Consider the following 21,043-nt stretch of genomic DNA (forward strand, 5'->3'; position numbering starts at 1 on the left):
TTAAAACATAAAGTAGCTTGGCAGACCTGCTGTTGCCCCTTTTATGATGCAGTTTTAGTTTGATGATGAGTTTCAGCTCAAAGAACTAAAAAAACACTTTTTTGATCAAGGTCATACATGTGTTAACAAGGTTTAGGAAAGCAAGTGCTAAAGTTCAAGATAATGCTTGGAGTGAGCAAGGATTGAACTGATTTGGAACATTTATTCTAAATTACAGTGTATATTTCTAGTGCAGAATATCTGCCAAAATATTTAGCTGGATGAAATTAAATTTTATTACTTTTTTTCCCCTTTAAACTGAGATATGAGCAAGTCAGTGTATGGAATTGCACTGCTGTGGAATTTCATGGGGAAAGAAGGAAGAACGGTACAATACAAGTTAGAAAGGATGTTGTCCAGAAAGGACTTATCATATTTGTTATGGGTTTTTTTAAATAGACATTATCACCTTGGAGCATATTCCTTCAGTATATACCAATTAAAATTGCTTTGAGTAGCGACTGAAAGTTTCTGCCTGTTTTTTACTTGCTGTCTTTTGCTCCCCTTTTTTGATAGGTAGACCTTGTGGAATCAGAGCATCCTACACAAACCAGTTAACTTGCATTTTTAAAAGTAAGATAATTAACTTAGCTGTTACCTGGATTTTTTTAAACAATTTTTTGAAAGAAACACTCTCATTTTTACCTTTTTCACGCTGAATGTGCATCTGTCTAAACGGGATTAAATCTTTAAACTTTTTTTCTTTTGATAGATTCATGCGAACTCTTGATGTGAGCAGGCAGGATTATGGTTGTGATTTAGCACAGGGCATTTGCCTGTGCAGCTTTCCCAGCACTTCTACATGAATGCACTCGTGAACATATGAAGCACTTGCATGTTGTTTGTACAGTTCTGCCAGGACTACTCATGTATGTAGATGTTTTTGAGTAGAGCTCTAACAGAAAGCCTTGTAAGTGATCTGTAAATTATTAATCTTACTCTGTTTTTTTTCTAATCCTTAATTTTTCTGGTAGAGTTGAAGCATGTCCCTTGCAAACTCTTTTCCTGTGGTGTGCAGAGATGCTGTGCTTGCCCCCCATGTTCCTGGAGGGCTCCTGTATTCTGTGCTGTTTCCTCTCCCATCCCTCCTGTCGTGTCCCTCTGCTGCTCTTTGCCCCACAACTCCCCAGAAGTTGAGGGGAGAACCTAGGGAGGAGCAGGGTTTTCTGTTTTAACTCCCCTGTTGGTGTAGCAGAGCAGTTGTGAGGGTAGTGCCACTCCTCAGGGATTGCAGAGGCTGGGAAGTGTTGAGTAAGGCCAGGCTGAACCTCATGGTTTTGAAGGGGTATGCATGCTTTCAATCACTATTTATTTGTAGATCTTGGCTCTCATGGTGTGTTTTAGTGTAGGGCCTTCCACTTTATTGTATTTATAAGTGGAGCTTCAAAAAAGCTAGGAAATGTGTTTGTGATCAAAAATGTCATAAAATATCCATTAAAAGCAGCATAGCTTGTGGAAAGGGAGGAAAGGGTACATGTGGAGATGAAGGTTGGTTGTGTAGGTATATTGATATGTTGTTTAGATGTTCTTAATGAAATATTACATAATAAACATTGATAAAGTTTGATATTGTTTGCATTCACTACTGCATTACGAGCTTTATTCAGTACTTTTACTTGTTGTATGTAATGCAGACACTGAAATAAGTGAGATGGCTCTACCAGTTCCAGTAATCTGTTCTCTGTGTGCTGCTGGCCATATATTTAATGAATGTAATATCTAAAAAATGCTTTGAAAATGGGTGCTACCTGTTTAGGATCTGGCATATTGCTAAGCAAGTTTGTTTATTGCTTTTAGCAATTGATGTGGGAGAAAAATACATCTGGTTACCTAAACTTACCTGAATGGCAGTAGATTTTTCACATTTGTGATTGTTTTTTTTTCTTTCTGCCATGTTATACCAAGATTTTTGTTTAGTGTTACTGATGATGGGAATGATAATTTAGCCAATACTATGACAACAAAGTTTCCCACTGATATTAGTAGGAGCCTTGCTTTTGTAGGGATCAAGATTCAGACTAAAATAAATTCCTAATTATAGGATTTCATTGGGAAGGTAAGAAGAGCTTATGTTATCTTTTTAAATGTTAAGTGCATGAAACTTAAATGATGTAAAGAAAAAGGAGAACAGCATTTACGTATAAGCAACTATCAATAATCCCTTTTCATCTATTTATGTAAAGTTAGTATATAAACTATATAAAACAAGGCTGTCCTTGTTGTCTTAACAACTTTAATATTAGATCTTCTAGAATATGAGAATATTCTAATATTTCTATTAGGATATTATTCCAGGTTTTTTTTTGAAGCTGGCTTACCATTGAGTGGTTTGTGTCTTGACTGAATTCCTTTCTCAGTGTTTTGTTGATGCTGTCTGTATTGCATTATAATTTAATCAGTGCCCTATAGTAAAATGGGGCTCTACATTTAATTTTCCTAAAATAAGGGGTTTGCTGGATGTGTGAATAAGAGGAAGAACTGCTCTGTGTTTATAATGCAAAGCACTCACTTTTGTGACATGCTCACTGTCTGAATTCTGCAGTGCTGCTCCATAACAGCATTGCTGTTATTCTGGGATGGGAGTGAAAGCTGCTACTCCTGTAAAGAGCAAGTGGAAGTTACAGTGCAAATTTTGCCTTGGCTTTTACTTGAACCATAGGTGTGCAAGCTCTCAGACAGAAAAGGAAACATAATTTGCAAATTTTTAGGCTTTTTTCCCTCGTGAGAGTAAGCAAAAATAGATCAAAAATCCTGACTAATGCTGACTTGTAGCCTGGTGCCTTTAGAGATCAGCATGACTATTTCTTTTTTTTTTCTTTTTAATCTAAATTAGGTGCTCCTCTGACATACCTCTCACTAAGTTTTCTATTTCTAAAGAGTGTTAGTTACTCCCTTTTGTCTTGTGGCCCCTCATCAGCTTTAAAAGCAGGCTAGAATGGTGTTATGTGTCCTTAGCAGTTCTGCTCTGAGAGCTGCTACCAACATGTAGTAACTTATAAATAATATAATTGGTTGTACAACAGGCAGCAGGGCATGGAACCGTGGTCCTAAATTAAGGAGCTGAATATCTTCCTGCTTAGATTACAGGAACTGTGGAGAGTTATGTTGTTAGCAGTTTGGATCTTTACTGCACTGAACCTGAAGAGAAATGAACTTGTCTCAGTTTGGATCATGTGTGGTAAACCCAGGAAAGATCATAATGAACACTTGTTCTTGTGCTGGGAAGTTGTAAGACTGTATACTTTTATTTGGCTTAAACATAATTTTTTTAAAAAACAGCTGAAAGAACTTGAATTTGAAAATTCCCATGGATGAAAAGTGCATCCAAACACCTAACAAGATGCTTACAAAAAATTCTTCGCTCTCTCTCTCTTGTTGCAAAAATGTGCACCATAGTTCAAGGCCAGACTTCTCCAGCTTTAACTTAAAGTCATTGAATCTTGTTATACTTTTGTCTACTAGAACAAGGAGCCCTCTGTTATCAGCATTCTTTTCCACATAGGCTGAGCAGGAGTTTGTGGCTTTTCAATTTTCTTTCTCTTTGCTAAATTGGAGAGAGTGAGTAGAGAGTGAACTTGAGGCTTTCACTTCAAGATGTTTCGATCCTTTGTAGTTCTTGTGGTCCTCGGAGCCCTCTCCAGCATATCAATGTCTTGCTTGAATTGGGGATGCCAGAACAGGATGCTTTATTCTGCTAGCAGGTGCAAAAGTGCCAAGTGCAGGATTGAAAGTAACCAGACTTTTCCTATTTATATTGTTATTTATGCACCCAAGAATTTCACTAACCCTTTCAGCCATAAAGTTGTACCAGGAGTTTCTATAGTTACTGTGCAGTTGATAATTGACCATGTTAATGTCTTGCTTTCCAAGGTAGAAACCTGCCTTTTGTAAGTACAGTCCCATGCCTCTTGCTAAATGCAGAATTTCTCTTTAGCTGTAATGAAATGGCTGGCTTGCCAGCTTAATTTACGAGGCATCATGTCTGTTCTTTGACTTATTTGCTATTTTTTATAAGTATTAATTTACTGCTCTTTCAGATTGTTGCTAAGAAGGTTCCACATGGCTGTGATTTGCTCCCTGAAGCCCCTTTTATGAAGACGTTGATGATTCTCCATTTCCAGGGAAGGGCCAGGCAGCAATTCCTTAACACTGTACTGATGGTTTCATAAACAAGTAGACCACAAGAGACCTTAGCTAGGGTGGGTAAATTCAGAGACTGAATTTCTTTCATCTCTGCTTTTGAGCTAAAGCACATTAGGGGAAAGTTCTGTTAGGGAATATATATTGCTGCTGATTGTATCATTTTTCTTTTCTGGTTTAATTGAGTGTTATATTTTTCTAGAGCTGCCAGGGTCTCTTTGAGTGCTTGGTTTCAATGTTGAAGGCAAGTGATTGAGTAATTCAAAACACCAGTAAAAAACAAACCAAACCAAACCCAAAACCCAGGGAAAACAAAAATGACCAGGCAAGATGCTTGTTTATATTTGCTTCTGTGGCAGAAAAAGTACTGCAATGTTTGGGGCTTTTTCTTTCTTAACAAATTCACTTCTTTGATGTCTGTGTAGGAGAATATGGTGTCCTTCACTCTCTGTTCTTTCTTACTCCTGTTTGTAGCTTTTCCAAGATAGAGAAAGGAGTTGATGGAAACAGTAATTTGAGTTCATGGCTGAGAGAGTGTATTTCCAAGTAGTAATCCAATAAATACATTTCTATAGGAGCCACCATTTGACACCTTTACAGTCAGAATTAGTGTCCTGTAGTTTTAAATTTTGTTATTAAGTGTATCCTTTAGGGTCTGTTACTGATCTGTTGATCTTTATAAGTGGTCTCACTGAAGCCGTTGCACAAGGTGGGTGGGAAGTCTCTGCTCTGGCAGTGCTGTAGGAGAGAAAAGGACGAGAAAAAAGTTTAAAGACTTTGAGGCCATAATGTACTAATCCCTCCTGGAAAGAGACAGTAAGGAGCTTTTTGGTGGGAAGGCTGACTGGAGTTGGAAGAAATGGCAGAGAGGATATAAATGTACATTAAATGGAGATGAAACTGAGAGCTAAGCTGTAGCTTGGAGAATGTTCTTTGCTGTTGCGGTTACAAGTATGGGGGGAAAAAAGCAACCAGCAACCAGAGCAGACTTTTCAGCTGTAGTAAGATCCACTGTGAAGTGCTGCCTGCTGTGATGCTCAGGTTGGTGACTGGGTGATTTGATACGCAGGGAAGTTGGAAGTGAGGGGGTTACTTCCAGGATAGCGTTTCTCCAGATTTGCAGGACTTCTTGTTCTCTGAGTTTCTGTATAAATCAGCTTCTGTGGTAAAACTTGTCAACATAATTTTGCCAGGTCCCTCAATGCCATCTGCGAATGCTGCTCTCTTGAGGAACAAAACACCTTGTACATTCAGGCTGTGTTACAGTGACAGAGGTCCCCAATCTGTTCCTGTGCACTAAGACCTGTAGATAATGTGCCTTAGCTGAGCCACTGTAGGACTGTGGTACCCTGAGAAACTCCTTCATGTCCACAGTTATGCAGTGTGCTGGTACCTGCTTTATGCCTGTGCTGAGATTGATGGGGAATGTGCCCCAGCTTGCAGCTTGGCCCTACTCTGCTGTTCTGTCTTTTGGGAGCCTGCTGGGACACCCTGCTCAGGCTGCAGCCTTGGGCAGCAACCTACAGCATGTTGCTGCTGTCTGCATTATTGCAGTAGTCAGGCATGTCATGTGGTCTGAAATAGAAGTTTATTCTTACTTGTATTACTGTATCTGTATTTAATGAAAATAATAATCCAAGAAGAAAATTTAGCTGTATTCAGGAGGTGACCTATAGCTTCCACAGCATCCTACCTTCTATCTGCCTCTGTTCTAACCAGTGCATGGTGTCCTACATTGCAGCATAAGCAACTGTTTCTCCACACCTCTGCTCTGTCTCCCTGATGCCCATCCTACCCATGTCTTATCTCCTTATCCCTGTATGCTGGGTCCTGTCCAGTGCAAGTCCTGGATTCTGCTGAATTTCTGCATGTCCTGGGGAGCAGACAGTGGACAGCAGGGATAAATGATGGAAGAGTAAATTCCTGCTCGTCAGCTGCTCGGTGCTTTCTTGTCTTTTGGTAAGACAATGATACCTGACAGACCATGAGCCAAACACCCTGTTTGAATGTTAGCTGAAGTACATTTGGGTCTTTTCCAAACAGTTTTTCTGAAACACAACGCTTCTCTCGTTGTTTTTGATCTCTGAGGGGCTGCCAGCTGTGTCCCAGCTTGGAGAGACATGTGGGGCTGGCTGTGTGGCTGCAGACACTGCAGCAGGATCCAGGCTTACCCGTGGCACTGCAGCTTGCAGGCACTTCTCACCCACTCATCCTCTTGTGCTGATGAATGTTGAGACCCTGGAAGAGCTGTGTTTTGAGTCATCCCAGTTTGGCACAAACAGGGGGTGCAAGTATTGTTTGATGTGTTGGGCACTGTATTTGTACGGGACCTGGGCAGAATCTTACAGGGAGAGCTGCTTAGGGGATTTGGCATTAGTTCTTATGTTATTCAAGACTTGCTTGTAGAGCCATTTTATCAGTGGCTGGACAGGGCATCATCTGTTATTTCTTATTTATGAGATCCTGGAGGTGTCCTTTAGTGTAGTGTGTGTTGCTACCACCTGTAGAGGTTTGGAATGAGGGACACAAATTCATGGCCTGCTTGCTACTCAGATGTGGAAATATATTTGGGGCAGCTTAAGCATTACATTTTGCCTGGGAATTGATTAATTCTGCATTACCTCAGGGGCATCACGTGCTAAAGGAGAAGTTAATAGTAAGTCTGACTCTTCAGAATGTCAAGTGATTTGCTGTAACTGGCTGTTTGTGTGTGCTGGAAGCATTAGCTCACCGTGAATTCTTGTGTGTGTGTATATACAAGATAGTGTTTGAAGTTCCAGTAATACAGCAATGGCCACAGCAGGCTCTGTGCTTCCTGTCCCAACAGCACAAACTGCTGCAGAGCCAAGGCTTGAGCATGATTTGTTAGTGGCTCGTGTCTCCTGGCAGAGGAGAGCTCTCCTTAACGAGAGAGAGGAAATTACTGCTATTGATCTGCTTTATTTATTCTTCAGCTTTGCACTGCATTTGTGTAAAAGCCTCAGAAGCTGAGAATGTGAACGCTGTTGCTTGGGGTTGTGATATCCTTGCCTGTAGTTGGCACTGGGTTTTTTACAGGCAGATTGAGGACTTGAAGATAGATTGTTTCTAGGTTGAGGGGAAGAATCAAATGAGCTCTGTCCCTGGTAGTGTGTCTGCCTTTCTCTTTGTGGTGGGAAATATTAACTTCATGTGCTAACAGAATATCCAGTGGCCCTTTCTGTTTGAGAGGGAAAAGCAAAGGTATCTTTTAGGATCCACTGCAGTTTATATTAATATATAATATTTATATTATTTATTCTAATGGGGGATAAAGCAGCAGAGTGCTTGAAAGGCAGAGTTTGATTAAAACAATAACATTTAATTTCATGACAATATTTTGACTTCATGTGGAAAAAAAGAATATGAACTAACTCATGCCAGTGATATGATTCATCTGAGGTTTTTTTTCTTCCTCATTGCACGTGGGCAGCTTCTAGTAATGTTAGTGGAAAATATGAATTATGAAGAATATTTTTTTTTAAGCAATTCCACCTTTGCTGCTGGAATCATTGGAGGTCTGTAGGGACACAGCAATTCCTGTGCAGTGCTAGCAGATGAGGGAATATCCTGAGTATTTTTGATCATAGCTGTGCTTTTTGATGAGATAAAGTGTTTTATTGAGGAACAGACTAGTTGGGAGGACGGTGATGACACTTCTCTATTGGGTGCTGCTTCTGTGTCAGGTCTTCTCATCTCTGCTAATTGTGGATGAAGCCTCTTCTTTCCCTATGCCTCTTACTGCTCCCACATTACCAGACTTAAGTTATTAATTATTTTAATGTAGTGAACAGTCCCTATAATGATGAATGGAATGCAAAATGTGGTGTTGTGTTGAAAATGTGCAATGGGGAATTAATTGTCATCTATTTGATTTTATGTCTTCAGCCTCCTAATTGTCGGATTAAATAATTTTTAATAAAATTTTTACATGGTTGGGAATCTTTTGGATTGGTAGAGATGTACTTTTGCCTAAGAATAACAATTCTACTTCTTTCTGAAGTTAAGGTAATTGAAATTCAGCTTTTGTGCAGGTGTAGAATTGTGGGGTTCTACTCTTTTATGGTAAACCCTGAAAATATTTTCTTCTACCAACAGAATGGTGGAACCTGTTCAGCTTTGGTGGATCCTCAGTGACCCTCTGGTCTGGGAATCATTCACTAAGAATCACCAGGACCCAGAGGAGCTCACTGACCAATAGTCAGGATCAGTGTGTAGTGAAAAGACATGAAATAAGGAATCTCTTTGTATATAATATCTATAGGCTTGACTTAGCTGCACAGGTGCTGGACATGTTTTTACATAACATTTCCATGAGAAGTTATGATGCCTCTCAGAACATTTAGGATGTGCTGTGGATTCCTGGGTTTGTGTTTCAGCAGTTGCAAGGTAGCCACTGAGCTCCAGCTGGAACTGCCTTGTTTTGCCTGGGAGTTTATGGCAGTTCCATCTTGATGGTTCTAATTAATCATCAATCTATTTTGCATTTGTTTTCCTGAGTTCTGTCAGAAGTCCATGCCCTTTGTTGGTAGGAGCACAGAACCATCTCTGAATTCTACTGGGTGGCATTTTCTGGGCACTGCTGTGAGGTCCTGTGCCTACACAGGGTTAATTAGCCCCTCATGTTGCTGATACCTAATTTGAAAAGCAGTCCTGGTTTTCTTTTAAGTACAGGTTGCAGGGGATTGAAGAGTTCTTAAATATTGCAATCAGATAAAAGAACAGCACTGTCTACTGTGATTCAAAATTATTTTTTCAAAGGAAGTTTAATATAAATAAAAGTTGAATAGCATAAGAAAAAATGGATTCCTGCCTTAATTACTGTTTCTGCATAAGTTTCTGCCTTAATTAGTTTTAGTTCTGCTTTGCATAACTCCTTTCTTCATATCCATAATACTGTCTTAAGGCCCATATATATATATATTCTTTCCAGGACACAATATTCTGACCCTGTCTAGATTTTGACATTGCTTCAACCACATGACCTGTGTAATATCAGTGAAGAAGAAGAACATGTTTAACAAAATACTAAAATGTAGCATTTACTAAAATCCAGTTTTGAATAGCTTACATGAGAGACTGCTGAGAAACCTGGAAATTTCCATCTACATACAGAAGCTAAACATCTGTTTAAAGAGTAACTTCCAAGTGAACTGATGTAAATTGGCTTGCTATTCATTTCTGCTTAGGGTTTGTAATTATTTAAGGACTTGAAGCAAGATTGTCTGGTTTTCAGGATTAGCTAGTGTCCAACCAAGTGGTGTATTGGTTAAGCCACTTTATTGGTCTAGCCAAATGAATGTAATTATGCCAAATTACTGCTGAACTTTGTGATATAATCCTTTGCATTTCAGTCTTGCTTTTTAACATAAGTTTTTTACCTTTTTTTAATCTGATCATGCAAATTAATTCAAAATTGAATCCTTACATCTAGTTCTAAATGCTAGCATCCTTTATCTGACTGTTCATTTCACTAGTCTCCCACCACCACGTTTGCCCAATTTCTTCCCCTGTACCTCAACAGTGGGGAAAAATAGCTATAAATATGGATAGGGTCTTTAGCCTTCAGGTTATTTTATAACTTCCTGTTTTGTTTATTTTCCAGTGTCTGTGCCTAATTAGGATATTCCTCATGTCTGTCAAAGTAGGGATTAATTGCTGTAAATACGAAGCTTCTTATTCTTAATGTGCTTTGAACAGCTGTTACAACAAGGGTTTTTTATTATTGTTTTATAGGCAAATTTAGAAAACAAAGCAGTAAATGGCCGCAGACCAGAACTCATGGAATGCAGTATATGTGGTCATGGTGAAAAATACAGGGTGAAGACAAGCCAAGCAGTACCCATTGAAAATGTGCAGTCTAAGGAGAAAGAGAGAATGACTGGCTTAGAAGCAGAGAAGTGGGCACATAACGAGAAGCCATCCTTCGGTGTCCACGTCAACGGCGACATCCATGGAGCTGTGACGGGCACGGAACACTTGAAACACGCTGACCACAGTGAAAGAGCAGCCTCTCCCAGTCAGTTCACTGAGCCAAAAAAATCCTTGGTGCACACCATCAAAAATGGCATTAAAACCCTGCATTATTCACCACCAGAAGCAGTTGCTTCACTGAAAAATGTATCTGCAGAGGAAAGGACAGATTTGACAAGCAACTCCCACATGCAGTGGCCGAAGGGTAGCAATCTGAATAATGTAGTAAGCACTCTGACGAGTGGCACTGGCTGTGTTCATCCAGAAAACCAAGGGAATGTTTTAATGAAAGAGGAAAACTGCACCTGCAGCATCTCTGAGTATTCTGATCAGTCAGTTTTGCAGATAGGTTCCAGCTTGGATGTGCAGGAGAGCTTGTGTTGTCCTCCGCTGCCTGAAGAGGAGCTGCAGGCAGGGAAGGATGGCTTTAAAGTACCAAATGTGGAGACGCTGCCTGAGAATTCCGCACTCCAGCCCACTTTTTTGTCCCTGATTAAAACCAGAAATTTAACTCTGGAGCAGGTTGTAGCTATTGAAGCTTTAACACAGCTGTCCGAAGCTCCTTTAGAAACAACTTCACCAGCTAAAACTGAAAGTACTGAATGTACAGGAGAAACAACTTCCAACTTGCTCCATAGTTTTAAGAGGGATATCTCATCCTCCTTTACATCCTCTGCATTGCAGGAAATCAAAGACACTTATTTAGAGAATGAACAACAGCTTTTGGCTCACTGCACTCACTCGCAGAAGCAGCTCCCTAATAAGGCAGTGTTATACAATGGCCAAAGTTCAGTGTCTGAATTGTGTGATAAACCTGCCAATCCGGCTGGTGAGATGTATAAATTACAGTTATCCTCAAGAGATACCAAAACTTTATCTGACTTAACATCTAATGCAGCATTTTCAGGATATGATTCCAACAAAAGTTGTGCTCATGAGCCAGTCACCCTCGCAGGGTATTGCAATGCTTCATGTGATGTCCAGCAAATAAGGAACAGCTTGGAAGCTCCTGGCCAGTTAGAGCAAAAGCCAGTGTGTAATGATTCAAAATTGGAAGGTAGTTCTTTGATTAAAGAGGGAGGAATTCACAGCCAGGATGAAGAGGATGTAGCTGCACAACTAACTCAACTGGCAGCACTGATTGAATCAAACCAGACGAATCCAGAGCAGAAGAACGATATAAAGGCATCACTGCTTAATCTAATATCACATGAGAGGCAGCCAAAATATAACCAAGATGTGTTGCAGAAAAAAGAAACCGTATTTTTCAGGCATAATTATAGTTCCTTACTGTTAAAGCAAAAACAAGCAACAAATAAGAAAGGAAATGCTGTGCCATGGAAACCAAGACACAAAAAGAAGCCTCAAGAAACACGCTATCAACAAAATAATCAAAACCAGCTAGAGCTGTTGTCATGCCAGCATAGTGAATTGCAGGACATTTGGATATCATCAAAACTGCACAAGCTTGGTCAAACTGTGCCACAGGATTCCAGGGTGGCTCCGTCTGAAAAGAAATCTCCAAGAACCAAAGTACAGAGAGCACTCAGTCAAAATACTTTAGCATCACAAGAAAAAACGAGATTATTTCTCCCACAAGCACAGATAAAATTCCACAGGTGTTTACCTGAGGAGAAAAAAAAAGACAGGTTGTTTGGCTGTGAGGTGGTGAATGAGCAAATGAAAACTGCGGGCTCCAGTGACCCACTAGGCACTGATGCATTGAAAAATGAAGTTGTTGCAGGTAGCCAACACAGCGACCTGTCCTCCCGTAATCCTCTGGCTGCTTCACAGCTGAAAACAGCATCCTTGTTGAAAAGACCAACTGAAAACCTACAGATGTTTACAGAAAAATGTAATTCTCAGGTACAGCAAACAGCAAATGTCAGTCAGGCGCATCCTTTGCCACCAACTTTTAACCAGTCTGACCTGAGAGCTAACGAAATGTGTAGTGAAAACAAAGCCTATGTTCAGCAGGTCAAACAACAGGTAGATCCGAAGTCCCAGGTGCTGCCTGTTCCCTGTGGTGGGGCCCAGGTGCCAGGTGCTGCTGAAGCTCTCAGGAATATGGAGTGTGTGGGTGAGGTGACCGTTCTGACATCAACCAGTTTGGGTACTGACCACGCCCAGAGCACAGGCGACTCAGGGTGTTCCCCAGCAAAAAACACGCTCAGCAGTTTCCTTGAATCACCCATGAAGTTTCTTGATACCCCTACAAAAAATTTAATAGACACACCTACCAAAAAAGGACAATCTGAATTGCCAACTTGTGACTGTGTTGGTAAGTGTTTTTGCTAACTGTTGCCTGTACGTGTCAAATGGAGGTGTGCTCATGTTGCTTCCTTTAATGTGAGGAAGTGTATGTGATGTTGCACAAGAATTGGTGTTTCACCATTAGAAGACAGGAGGAAATTGTCTTTCCCCTCCTTTGTAACATTTGCTTGGTGTTCTTTGGGCCTGTAGAGCACAGCAGAATTGAGTATTTTATTTTTATGTACTGCAGCTGGCAGGTTTAAATCCTCCACTTAAATTTAACCCTGGAGGAGAGGGAGTTTTTCTGTTCATTGTTCTGCCATTGCTGGCTTGTGCTTTATGTGCACTTCCCAGCACTGGATCAGATCATGACTGTGATGCTCTAGAACTGGTTTGTGCTTGAGTGGGCTGGGCAGCAGTGTCCCAGTGTATTTTCCTTGTTGCCTAAATCTGCTAGACAAGCAGGAGAGGTTACTGGCCTTGCTCCCGTCACTGTTAGTCCTGATGGCCGCTGCTCCTGACACCTCTGGCCACAGGAGGAGAGCTCAGGTGGAGTCGAGGTGGGGGCACTTGCAGAGTGACTCTGTTGCAGCAGGAGGTGACAGAGCAAGCTCTGTATGGAGGGTTGTGCAGGCACAGCTTGGCTGAGGCTGTGAGATGTGCGGTGTTGTCACTGCCAAAGCACCCAGATGGGAGGACAGGTCAGAACCTTCACAGCAAATCATCTGCAGGCAGATTGTTTCACCTTGGCTTTGTGTTCTGAATCAACTGAGTGCTTGTTAAGAAGCCTGGGTTATGTTTTCTCTTCTGTAGGATATGACTAGCTGTTAATTTATTTTATTGCCCTCAATTTCCCTTTGTCTAAAATGAATTAATAATGTTCCTACCAAAAAGGATATTGGGAGTTTTACTTAGGAAATGCCAGCTCCTCTAATGAAAGTTTTAAAGAATGCAAAATATTGCTATATTTAGGGTTTTACTTAATAACATTAAAAAAATGCTAGCAAAATCACTGGAGGAAATAAGCATAAAATAATTCCAAAGCGACTGAAGAAAAAAGCCTGTCATACCCTTCATGATATTTCAGGGTCAAACTCTGTGTTCTAATTTAATTTGGAAGGCATTTCCGTAAACCGTTTCTAAGTTTATTTTTAATGGGGTAAATAAATTTTGGATGTGCCAACACAGTTTTCTTTACCTGCTTACAGAGCAAATTATAGAGAAAGATGAAGGCCCCTATTACACACACCTCGGGACAGGACCAAGTGTTGCTGCTGTGAGAGAAATTATGGAGAACAGGTGAGGAGAATTCAGCTTTTAATGCTCATTGTATTTTTGACTGTCTAAACAGGGAAGAAGTAGAGCTCTGAGAAATGAAGTGCTGTCTTTAGCTTTGTTTCGTTGGACTTTTGTCAGTACTCATTTGTAAAGTGTTTTCTTGTTCAGATGTGCATGAGGTGAGCATGAGCACTTCAGGTCCAAACTCGTGTGTCTTTTCTGAGCCCAGGGCTGGAGTTCAAGTGCAGTGTGTTCTGAAGTACCCTTGAAGTCAGTAGGAAGGACAGAGATCAGCAGCTGGCAGAATAAGGTTTTCTGGTGTCCTACCTGTGAAGAAGCGGTGGCAAACTGGAAAGAAAAAGGTCATACTAGTTTAGATTGCACTATGATCTGTATGCAGATACCATTTCCTAAGTGGCAGAAGTTTATCAGAAGAGAGATGTCAAAAACTAGTCTTGCAAGTAGGGTTATAAATTAAAAAGTTGTTTTTTGGGGTTTTTTTGCTTTATAAATACTTTGTTTATAAAATACTCCAGTAAAAATAAATTCATTAGTCTTTTACTGAAAATGTTTCCTCTTTTCAAATGGTCTACAGTAGTTTGTTTTACTCATGAACTTTTTTTAATGCAGGTATGGAGCAAAAGGAAGCGCTGTAAGAATAGAGGTAGTGGTTTATACAGGAAAGGAAGGAAAAAGCTCTCAGGGGTGTCCAATTGCCAAGTGGGTAAGTTTTTATATTAAATCAATAAAGTTGTTTTGTGTGGCTTCAAATGATGTGCAGTCCTTGGCCTAAAATCTCATCTGATCTTTAATGAAGATCTGATTTTTAATTGATTGAAAAGTCTGTCTGAATGATGAAGCTAAGGAAAACAATTTTTTGTTACCTTTTTTTGTTTAAATTTAAGGTGCGGTGCTGTATGTTATGTACTGTGGTTTGAATGAGTGTGAAAGGCAGAGGCTTAACAGAGCTGGCAGAGATGAACAAGGGTAGAAATACCCTGACAGTGTCTGAAAGTTGGAGTGTTTTTTGAAATAGGTCACTGAGAATTGTAAAAGAGAGAAGAGATGGTTGGTTGGGGGAGTCGGAAAACTATCCAGGAACATTTTTAAAAACCCTTCTCAGTTGCATGACCACTTAAAGAAAAGAGTGATGGAAGAATTTCAGTCTCATATGCCAAGGGGTTCATGACTATTTTTGAGGAACTGAACTCAGTATTTGAAAATGTGAATGTTATGATGATAGTTTTCACCAAAGTCTTGTCTCACATTGCTTCATAGGAGCCAGGAAATGAGGTAACAGACACAAGCTCCAGGAGAGAGCTTGGAAAGAATTGATTGTCCTTAATCTTTGCTGAAACCACTGAGGGAGGTAAAAAGTAGACTGGAAATCTTTTAAACTGAGTTTTGGAAAATAATAAAAGAACTTGGCTGTTAAAAAAAACTGTATTGCTGTATTTAGGAATTTCAGACTTGATTGAAAAAACTGTGAAGGTAACTGTACAGTTGATAGGGTAGTGTTTGTAACTACATGCCAAAAATAAGGTTATTGCTTATTGTATGTGAGTGAATTTGCATGTTAAACATTTACTGCTTGTGCTTGGAACAGTCAAAATGTGTTTTTTATACTCGATACATAAACTGTTTTTCAGAAGGGAATCACTTACGTGATTGTGCTTCAGATAATATTTAATAACAAACCCAGTATGCAAGAAAAAAAAAAAATTAAAGTAATTTCATAAACAAACCAAAAAGAATGGAAACATTTTTCTCAGTGTTTCAGCTAAGTAAAACACTGAGTTTTAACAGAGGACAGGAACTAAAAATTTCACCATAGAAACAGTTGAGAAGGAAGAAGGCATTTAAAACTAACTCTTAACCTTGATTTTTGTGTTGCCAGTATCAGCAGAATGTGTTTTGTGTAAGGCAGAACTGGCAGCATCTCTGGTCCCTGAGCGTGGCTGGGGGTGTCCTGCAGGAGTGGGCACTGGGCAGTCAGAAAGCCCTGGGGGCCTCTGCAGAGGGCTGGTTAAAGTATGGGCACCTGCTCTCCAGTGAGGTTTTCACATTCCTGTATGTAAAATGTTTGTGAGATGTAGCTCCAGTGTTCATTTAACCAAAGTTCTAGGGAGCAGTGACTTTCTCCTGTGTGAGTTCACACCTAAAGAGGAGGAATGGTTTTCCAACTGTGCTGTTGCTGTGTGACTGTTCAGTACAAGAGAGGGAAGGGAATATCTGACATCTGTAGAACTGTTTCATCATGTATAAGATCCACATTTCGGGTTGATGTTCTTAAAGTGTTGCATTAATTTTTCATGGGCAGTGCTACTTTTAATCCATTCATGGAGCATATTTGGGTTTTGGCTACAACCAAAAAAACTGGATGGCGAGATTTGTGTGAAAGCATCTGGAAAAGGTTTGCTGTTCTCTTTGATACTTGCAGCCATGAGCTCTGTAGCTGCACAGGGACTTTCACTTACTCATTTCCAGTGTCCTCTGGAACAGACTCATTTCTGCTTTGCAGATGGACATGCTCTTGCCCTTAGGGCTCCGCAGGGACTCGCTGCTGAGAGCACTGGGATGGAGCTCTGCTGAAGCAAACAGGATAGGAGAATGGAACTTAGCTGTTGATCACATTGAACTATTTTTTCCCAATTAATTTTCCCCATTTCCACTAGGTTATTTTATCTTTTTGGTTTATTAGAAATATTTTAAGATTAAAGGAGGCTTACTGAAGTACCTGTGTCCATACATTCTTCTGTTAGTGACTGTATTCCATAATACTGATTGTCTCTGAAGTTATTGTCTCTTAAGTGACTCCCAAGATGGACCTGGTGTGTTAAACATCTTCTGGGACAGATTCCTTTCTTAGATTTCAGGTTGCCATAAACTTTCAGAATTATTTCTCTTTCACTCTTTTAATAATAGTAAGCATATCTTCTGTATTTTTTTTTAATATATAATATTTTAGGGTGATACTTTGTCCCTCTGGATATGAGCAGGAATGCTCCTACTAGCTAAACATTTTCAGTAATTACTGCCAGGGCTGGAAACCTTGTGCCTGTTCTATGTGTAGTTATCAGACTGACACCCACGTGAACTGGGGAGATGAGCTTGTGATTGTTTGCACTGCATGAGGCAGCAACAACAATTGCTTGACCTCTGGGGATTTTTCTTCTCCCCATCAAATCATGTTGTCACATTTGTTTGTCAGAACAGAATTAATAGAGTTTTGCCACAGATTCCCAATGTGTGGATATCTGTGTAGGTGTGCGGTCAGAAAATAACTTGCCATCCTGGGACACTTGCTGGGGTAAATGTATTCTTCCTTCTTTTCTATTTGGATTTCTTTTGCTCTGTCCAAGTCATGATACTGTTTTGTAGTATGTTAAAGAAAAGAAAGCTTTGAAGTCCTGGAATGACTAGCCTGTCACTCAGCAGCCTGTAGGTGTAATGAAAGCTTTCATGTTACTGCGCTTCCCTAGAACCAGCAGTGGTGACTGTTTGATCAGAGCTTCAGCTGGTAACAGATGTGTTGTGGTTTGGTTTTCTCCTGCTCTGGGTGATGGTCAATTACAATTAGCTCAATTTGTGTGAAAGGGTTGATGAGTTTGTGAGTTGTTCATCAGTAGCTCACTGTAGGCATCATCCTGCAGCACTGAAGCCAATGGCACATCAGTGCTGATCCCAGAAGGGGTTGAGATTTGGGTCTTGCTGGTTTTGGATTAAATCCATTTCCTGTGGGTTTCTTCTCCTGGTTTCAGTAGATGTTGACTTGGATCACCTAAGGTATCATTGCTGTCTCTTGCCTTCGTTTGGAGTTGCAATGCAATTTTTAAGGCTACAGCTCTGGGAAAAAAACCAAGGGAGAAGAAATGACAAAACCTTCCAGGTCAGGCTGAGGTTCCTTTTGCCAGTGTTGTGTCTCTGTGCCTGATCAATGGCACAAAGGTGGAAGAGAAGGAGTTGCCTCCCAGGAGGCTCACTTGGTTTGTAGTAATTCACAGCTTTGTGCTTCCCTGAGCTGGAGGCAGCGTTTTTGTGTTCAGTTGCCTTTCATGAGTGTCATCTTCTCCCTTTCCTTCCTGTTCCCTCATGCTGGAAGTTAAAATGCTGGCAATAATGATTTCAGCCCTCTGCTCCATTCCCAGTAATTCCTTGCAGTTGTTTTTGCTTTTTCACCGATGCAGAGCAGTGATTTGGCATTTCCTTAGGCCAAATTCTCATTCCTGCATGGTAATGCCTAACTCAGAATCCATCTCTATCCAAAAACAGACCCACAGAAATGCTGAGCTGTGATTTGAGAAGTCTGAGCTCTCGCTGTGTATCAGCTTTGCTGGGTGATCCCTGCCTTGCCCACACTGACACCAGGCTGATGCCATCACAGCATTTCCTCCAGGGGCTTTCCACAGAGCTGGGTCCTGCTGGGAGCCTTCAGGGCCTCTGGTAATAATGTATTAAAAATCAAGACAATGCACATCACATTTAATACTGCAGTTGTTTCATCCTTAACTTTCTTTTCTGGGTATTAGCTGAACTTGGCAAAGTCCTGCTCTTTGGGGGCAGGACATGAGGGTTTGGATTTTGTGTTTGTTTTTTACAATTGTCCTCTAACCATTTTTGTCAGGGCTTTAACTTCAGAAAAGAAATTGAGTGTCCTCTGTGAAGCTTTTCTGACATGGGAATCTTTCCCAACTTCTTGTTTGTGAACTTCTAAGTCTTATCTTCTCTGAATGCCTTTTTTTTCTGATTTTTTTGTTTGTTTGTTTGTTTGGTTTGATTTTTGTGTTTTTATTAACAGTTGGATGATCTGTTGTCCTTTTAGATTCTGTTATCCTGATGGTAGCCCTAATTTCTTTGAAAATACAGTGTTATGGTGCTTTTATGCCTTTTGGAAGTTGTTTCTTAGCCTCTTCCACTTGTGTACTGTTTTCTGTTTGCCTTTTATGAGTTTTTTATTTATAACTTGACAGATCTTTGTTTTCTTTATTTTGGCTGTTTATTAGTAGGCTGTATAAATAATAATAAAAAAATAGGGGTGGAATAAAAGCAGATAAAAGTCCTCCTTACACCCCTGTACAAACACAAACCTGATATTAGCCACTAAAAATAATGATTTTAGAGCAATGCTTAGCCCATGGTTATAATCAAGATTTCCTAGATCACTGAACCGATAGGAATTTGTAACTAAATGCCAGAAACTATAATTTGTGAAGTGCTGAGTAAGCATTAATAACAGTAAATGTGTTCTGTAGATGCAGAGCAGATTTTTTTTCAGTTTGCTAGTTTGGTTTGAGTTGAGAAAGTCATTGAAAGTGGGAATTGAGAAAGTGAGGAAATGGAGAAGTTACTCCTGCCTTGTCTCTCTCTCTCTGTTACTGTTAGTATTAGAAGAGATGTGTAATCCATTAAAGGGAAGTGGCTCTGATGGTTATTTTCTGCTCAGGGTTCAGAAGTTCTGCTGCAGTCCTGGGGACTGTGAAGCTGTCATGTCATTTGGAACATGAGTGGGGAGTTTTTAAAATAGATTTGAAAAAGACTTTAAATTCTGCTGGAGGACTGACTGTCTCCTAGACACAGGTGGAAGTAGGATGTGCAGTTCCATTCTGCTTTAAGCAGCCTACTGTACTTTGTGCTTTTATTTCATTTCTTGAACTGTCTTTATGATGAAGTGATGCTCTCCATAGGAGAAGTCTTCAAGGAGATTATTTTTAGCAGATAGAGAGGGTGGTTGGTGGGGGTTTCGTTCATTTTTTCGATAGTGTTTTCCTAGAGCATCCCTCTCTTTAGTGTTGTACCTCATGATGGTGTGTGGAGCTGTGCAGGCACTGTTTTCACTGTTGGCTAAATACAGAATTAGAGGAGTTTATTTTGGACAGAAATGTTTGTAATATCATCCAAAGTAAAGCTGTTCGTTAAGTAAAAGTAATAAAGTAAAAATGAAGGAGAAAAGCTGTGTTAAGGTAAACAAGGTTAAGTATTATTAACAACCAAGAATTTTGGTATTATCACTACTTTATTTAAAGCAAAGTGACCTCTGAACAATCCCTACCAAAGCAAGTGCAGCTTTCCATAGCTACAGTCTGGCAGAAGGGGAAGTTTGAGGGAGTGAGGAGGGGAAGGGCACTGGCAGCTCAGATGTGGATTTTGTCCTCACTTCTGCAGTGCTGGTGGTGTGACTGCAGAAGAATTGCTTACCCTGTATGTGCTGCTATCTGCTCATCTGGCACCACTGCAGCACCGGTGCCAGAAGCAACTGCACAAGAAGTGTTTGCAGATCACTGCAGATACTGCACAGCAGTGATAGTCCTGCAGAAATGGCTAAAGAGCTTTACAGGATTGGATTGACAGCAGCTGTTCAGAGCTAACTCCTTTGATGTAGTCTGCTAGCACTGAGAAAATTCAGCACAGTGGAACTTACTTCCATTTTGGTATCTCATAGACATGCTGAGAATAAAAGGATGTAACAGTAAGAAAAGAGTTCAATGTGATTTAGTGTGTGTTTAAGGGGCAATTAGAAAAAAGGAGGGCAGACTCCTGTGACAGGCTGGGCCATTTGTCCTGCTGTCTGTCACAGCACCAGCTGCCAGAACAGCAGCAGCTATGGACAGCACCTTGCACTGGTGGATTATTAAGGAATTGTAACTTAGCAGAGTCTTGTCCTGCGTTGAGGGATCTCTATACACAGACTCTGTACAGAGGCAAAATCTGCAGGTTAGAAAACGTGGAGCCACAGTGCTGTAAGTTAGTTTCCTATTTCAGGAAATTACAGGGAACAGTTAAATGTGTTCTCACTTTGAAATCAATTACTTATACTCTGCAAAGCAAAGTTTATTTTACTGAAGAAATTCAGAATGGGCTGGAGGGAATACTGCAGTGGAACCACATGGAAGTGGAAAAAACCTAAAAAGGACCTTTTTGTTGGTTTTGTTGGTGGTGGGTAGGGAAGTTTATCCAGTAATTTACAGGAGTGTATTTAACACAGTTACAATTTTGTGCTCTTTGCTAGCAGTGTCTGGTCTCTATCATGTTAAAGGTAACACGGCTCTTCTGGTAATTGGAAAGTAATTTCTCATCCATGTGGTAATTCAGCATCTGGTGCACTGAGCTTCTGCAGGCTGACTCGTAGCTACTTTCATAACTCGTGTACGTGCTAATTTAGATAGACTGGCTTATGTCTCGGGACATTTTTACTCACAGTGGACTTATTCCTTGTTCTAGAGCTCCTGCCAAGGAAGTAGAACTTGAGCATTTGGACAGCTGAAGCAGGTTTTATTGATAGTGTAACTCTACTGATGTTGTTCACTGCAAACCATTTAGAAATTGTTTGAAAAATGAGGGAGAC

The 21,043-nt window shown here is 40.3% G+C and overlaps 1 protein-coding gene and 1 long non-coding RNA gene across 16 annotated transcripts in view; one reads left to right on the top strand and one right to left on the bottom strand.

The window, feature by feature from the left end:
- TET1 (tet methylcytosine dioxygenase 1) overlaps positions 1-21,043 on the top strand; it is an 88,950-nt gene that overhangs the window by 45,632 nt on the left and 22,275 nt on the right. For all 14 annotated transcript variants that reach the window (XM_086900115.1, XM_086900126.1, XM_086900127.1 and 11 more), the window contains 3 exons: positions 9,934-12,451; positions 13,632-13,722; positions 14,332-14,425. In XM_086900115.1, coding sequence (XP_086756241.1) covers positions 9,934-12,451; positions 13,632-13,722; positions 14,332-14,425 — 2,703 coding nt within the window. The remainder of the gene's footprint in view (positions 1-9,933; positions 12,452-13,631; positions 13,723-14,331; positions 14,426-21,043) is intronic.
- LOC111931502 (uncharacterized) overlaps positions 3,253-21,043 on the bottom strand; it is a 53,214-nt gene continuing 35,423 nt past the window's right edge. Inside the window, exons 4-5 of one of the 2 annotated variants that reach the window (XR_002865569.2) lie at positions 16,179-16,286; positions 3,253-4,917 (exon numbers count right to left, since the gene is read on the bottom strand). This is a non-coding gene — a long non-coding RNA (uncharacterized LOC111931502). Of the gene's footprint in view, positions 4,918-9,885; positions 14,050-16,178; positions 16,287-21,043 lie in introns of those variants that run through there. The other variant, XR_002865568.2, reaches the window with a different exon arrangement.

This window comes from Cyanistes caeruleus, chromosome 8 (genome assembly GCF_971803275.1).
Source record: "Cyanistes caeruleus chromosome 8, bCyaCae1.hap1.1, whole genome shotgun sequence".
Taxonomy (NCBI): Eukaryota; Metazoa; Chordata; class Aves; order Passeriformes; family Paridae; genus Cyanistes; species Cyanistes caeruleus.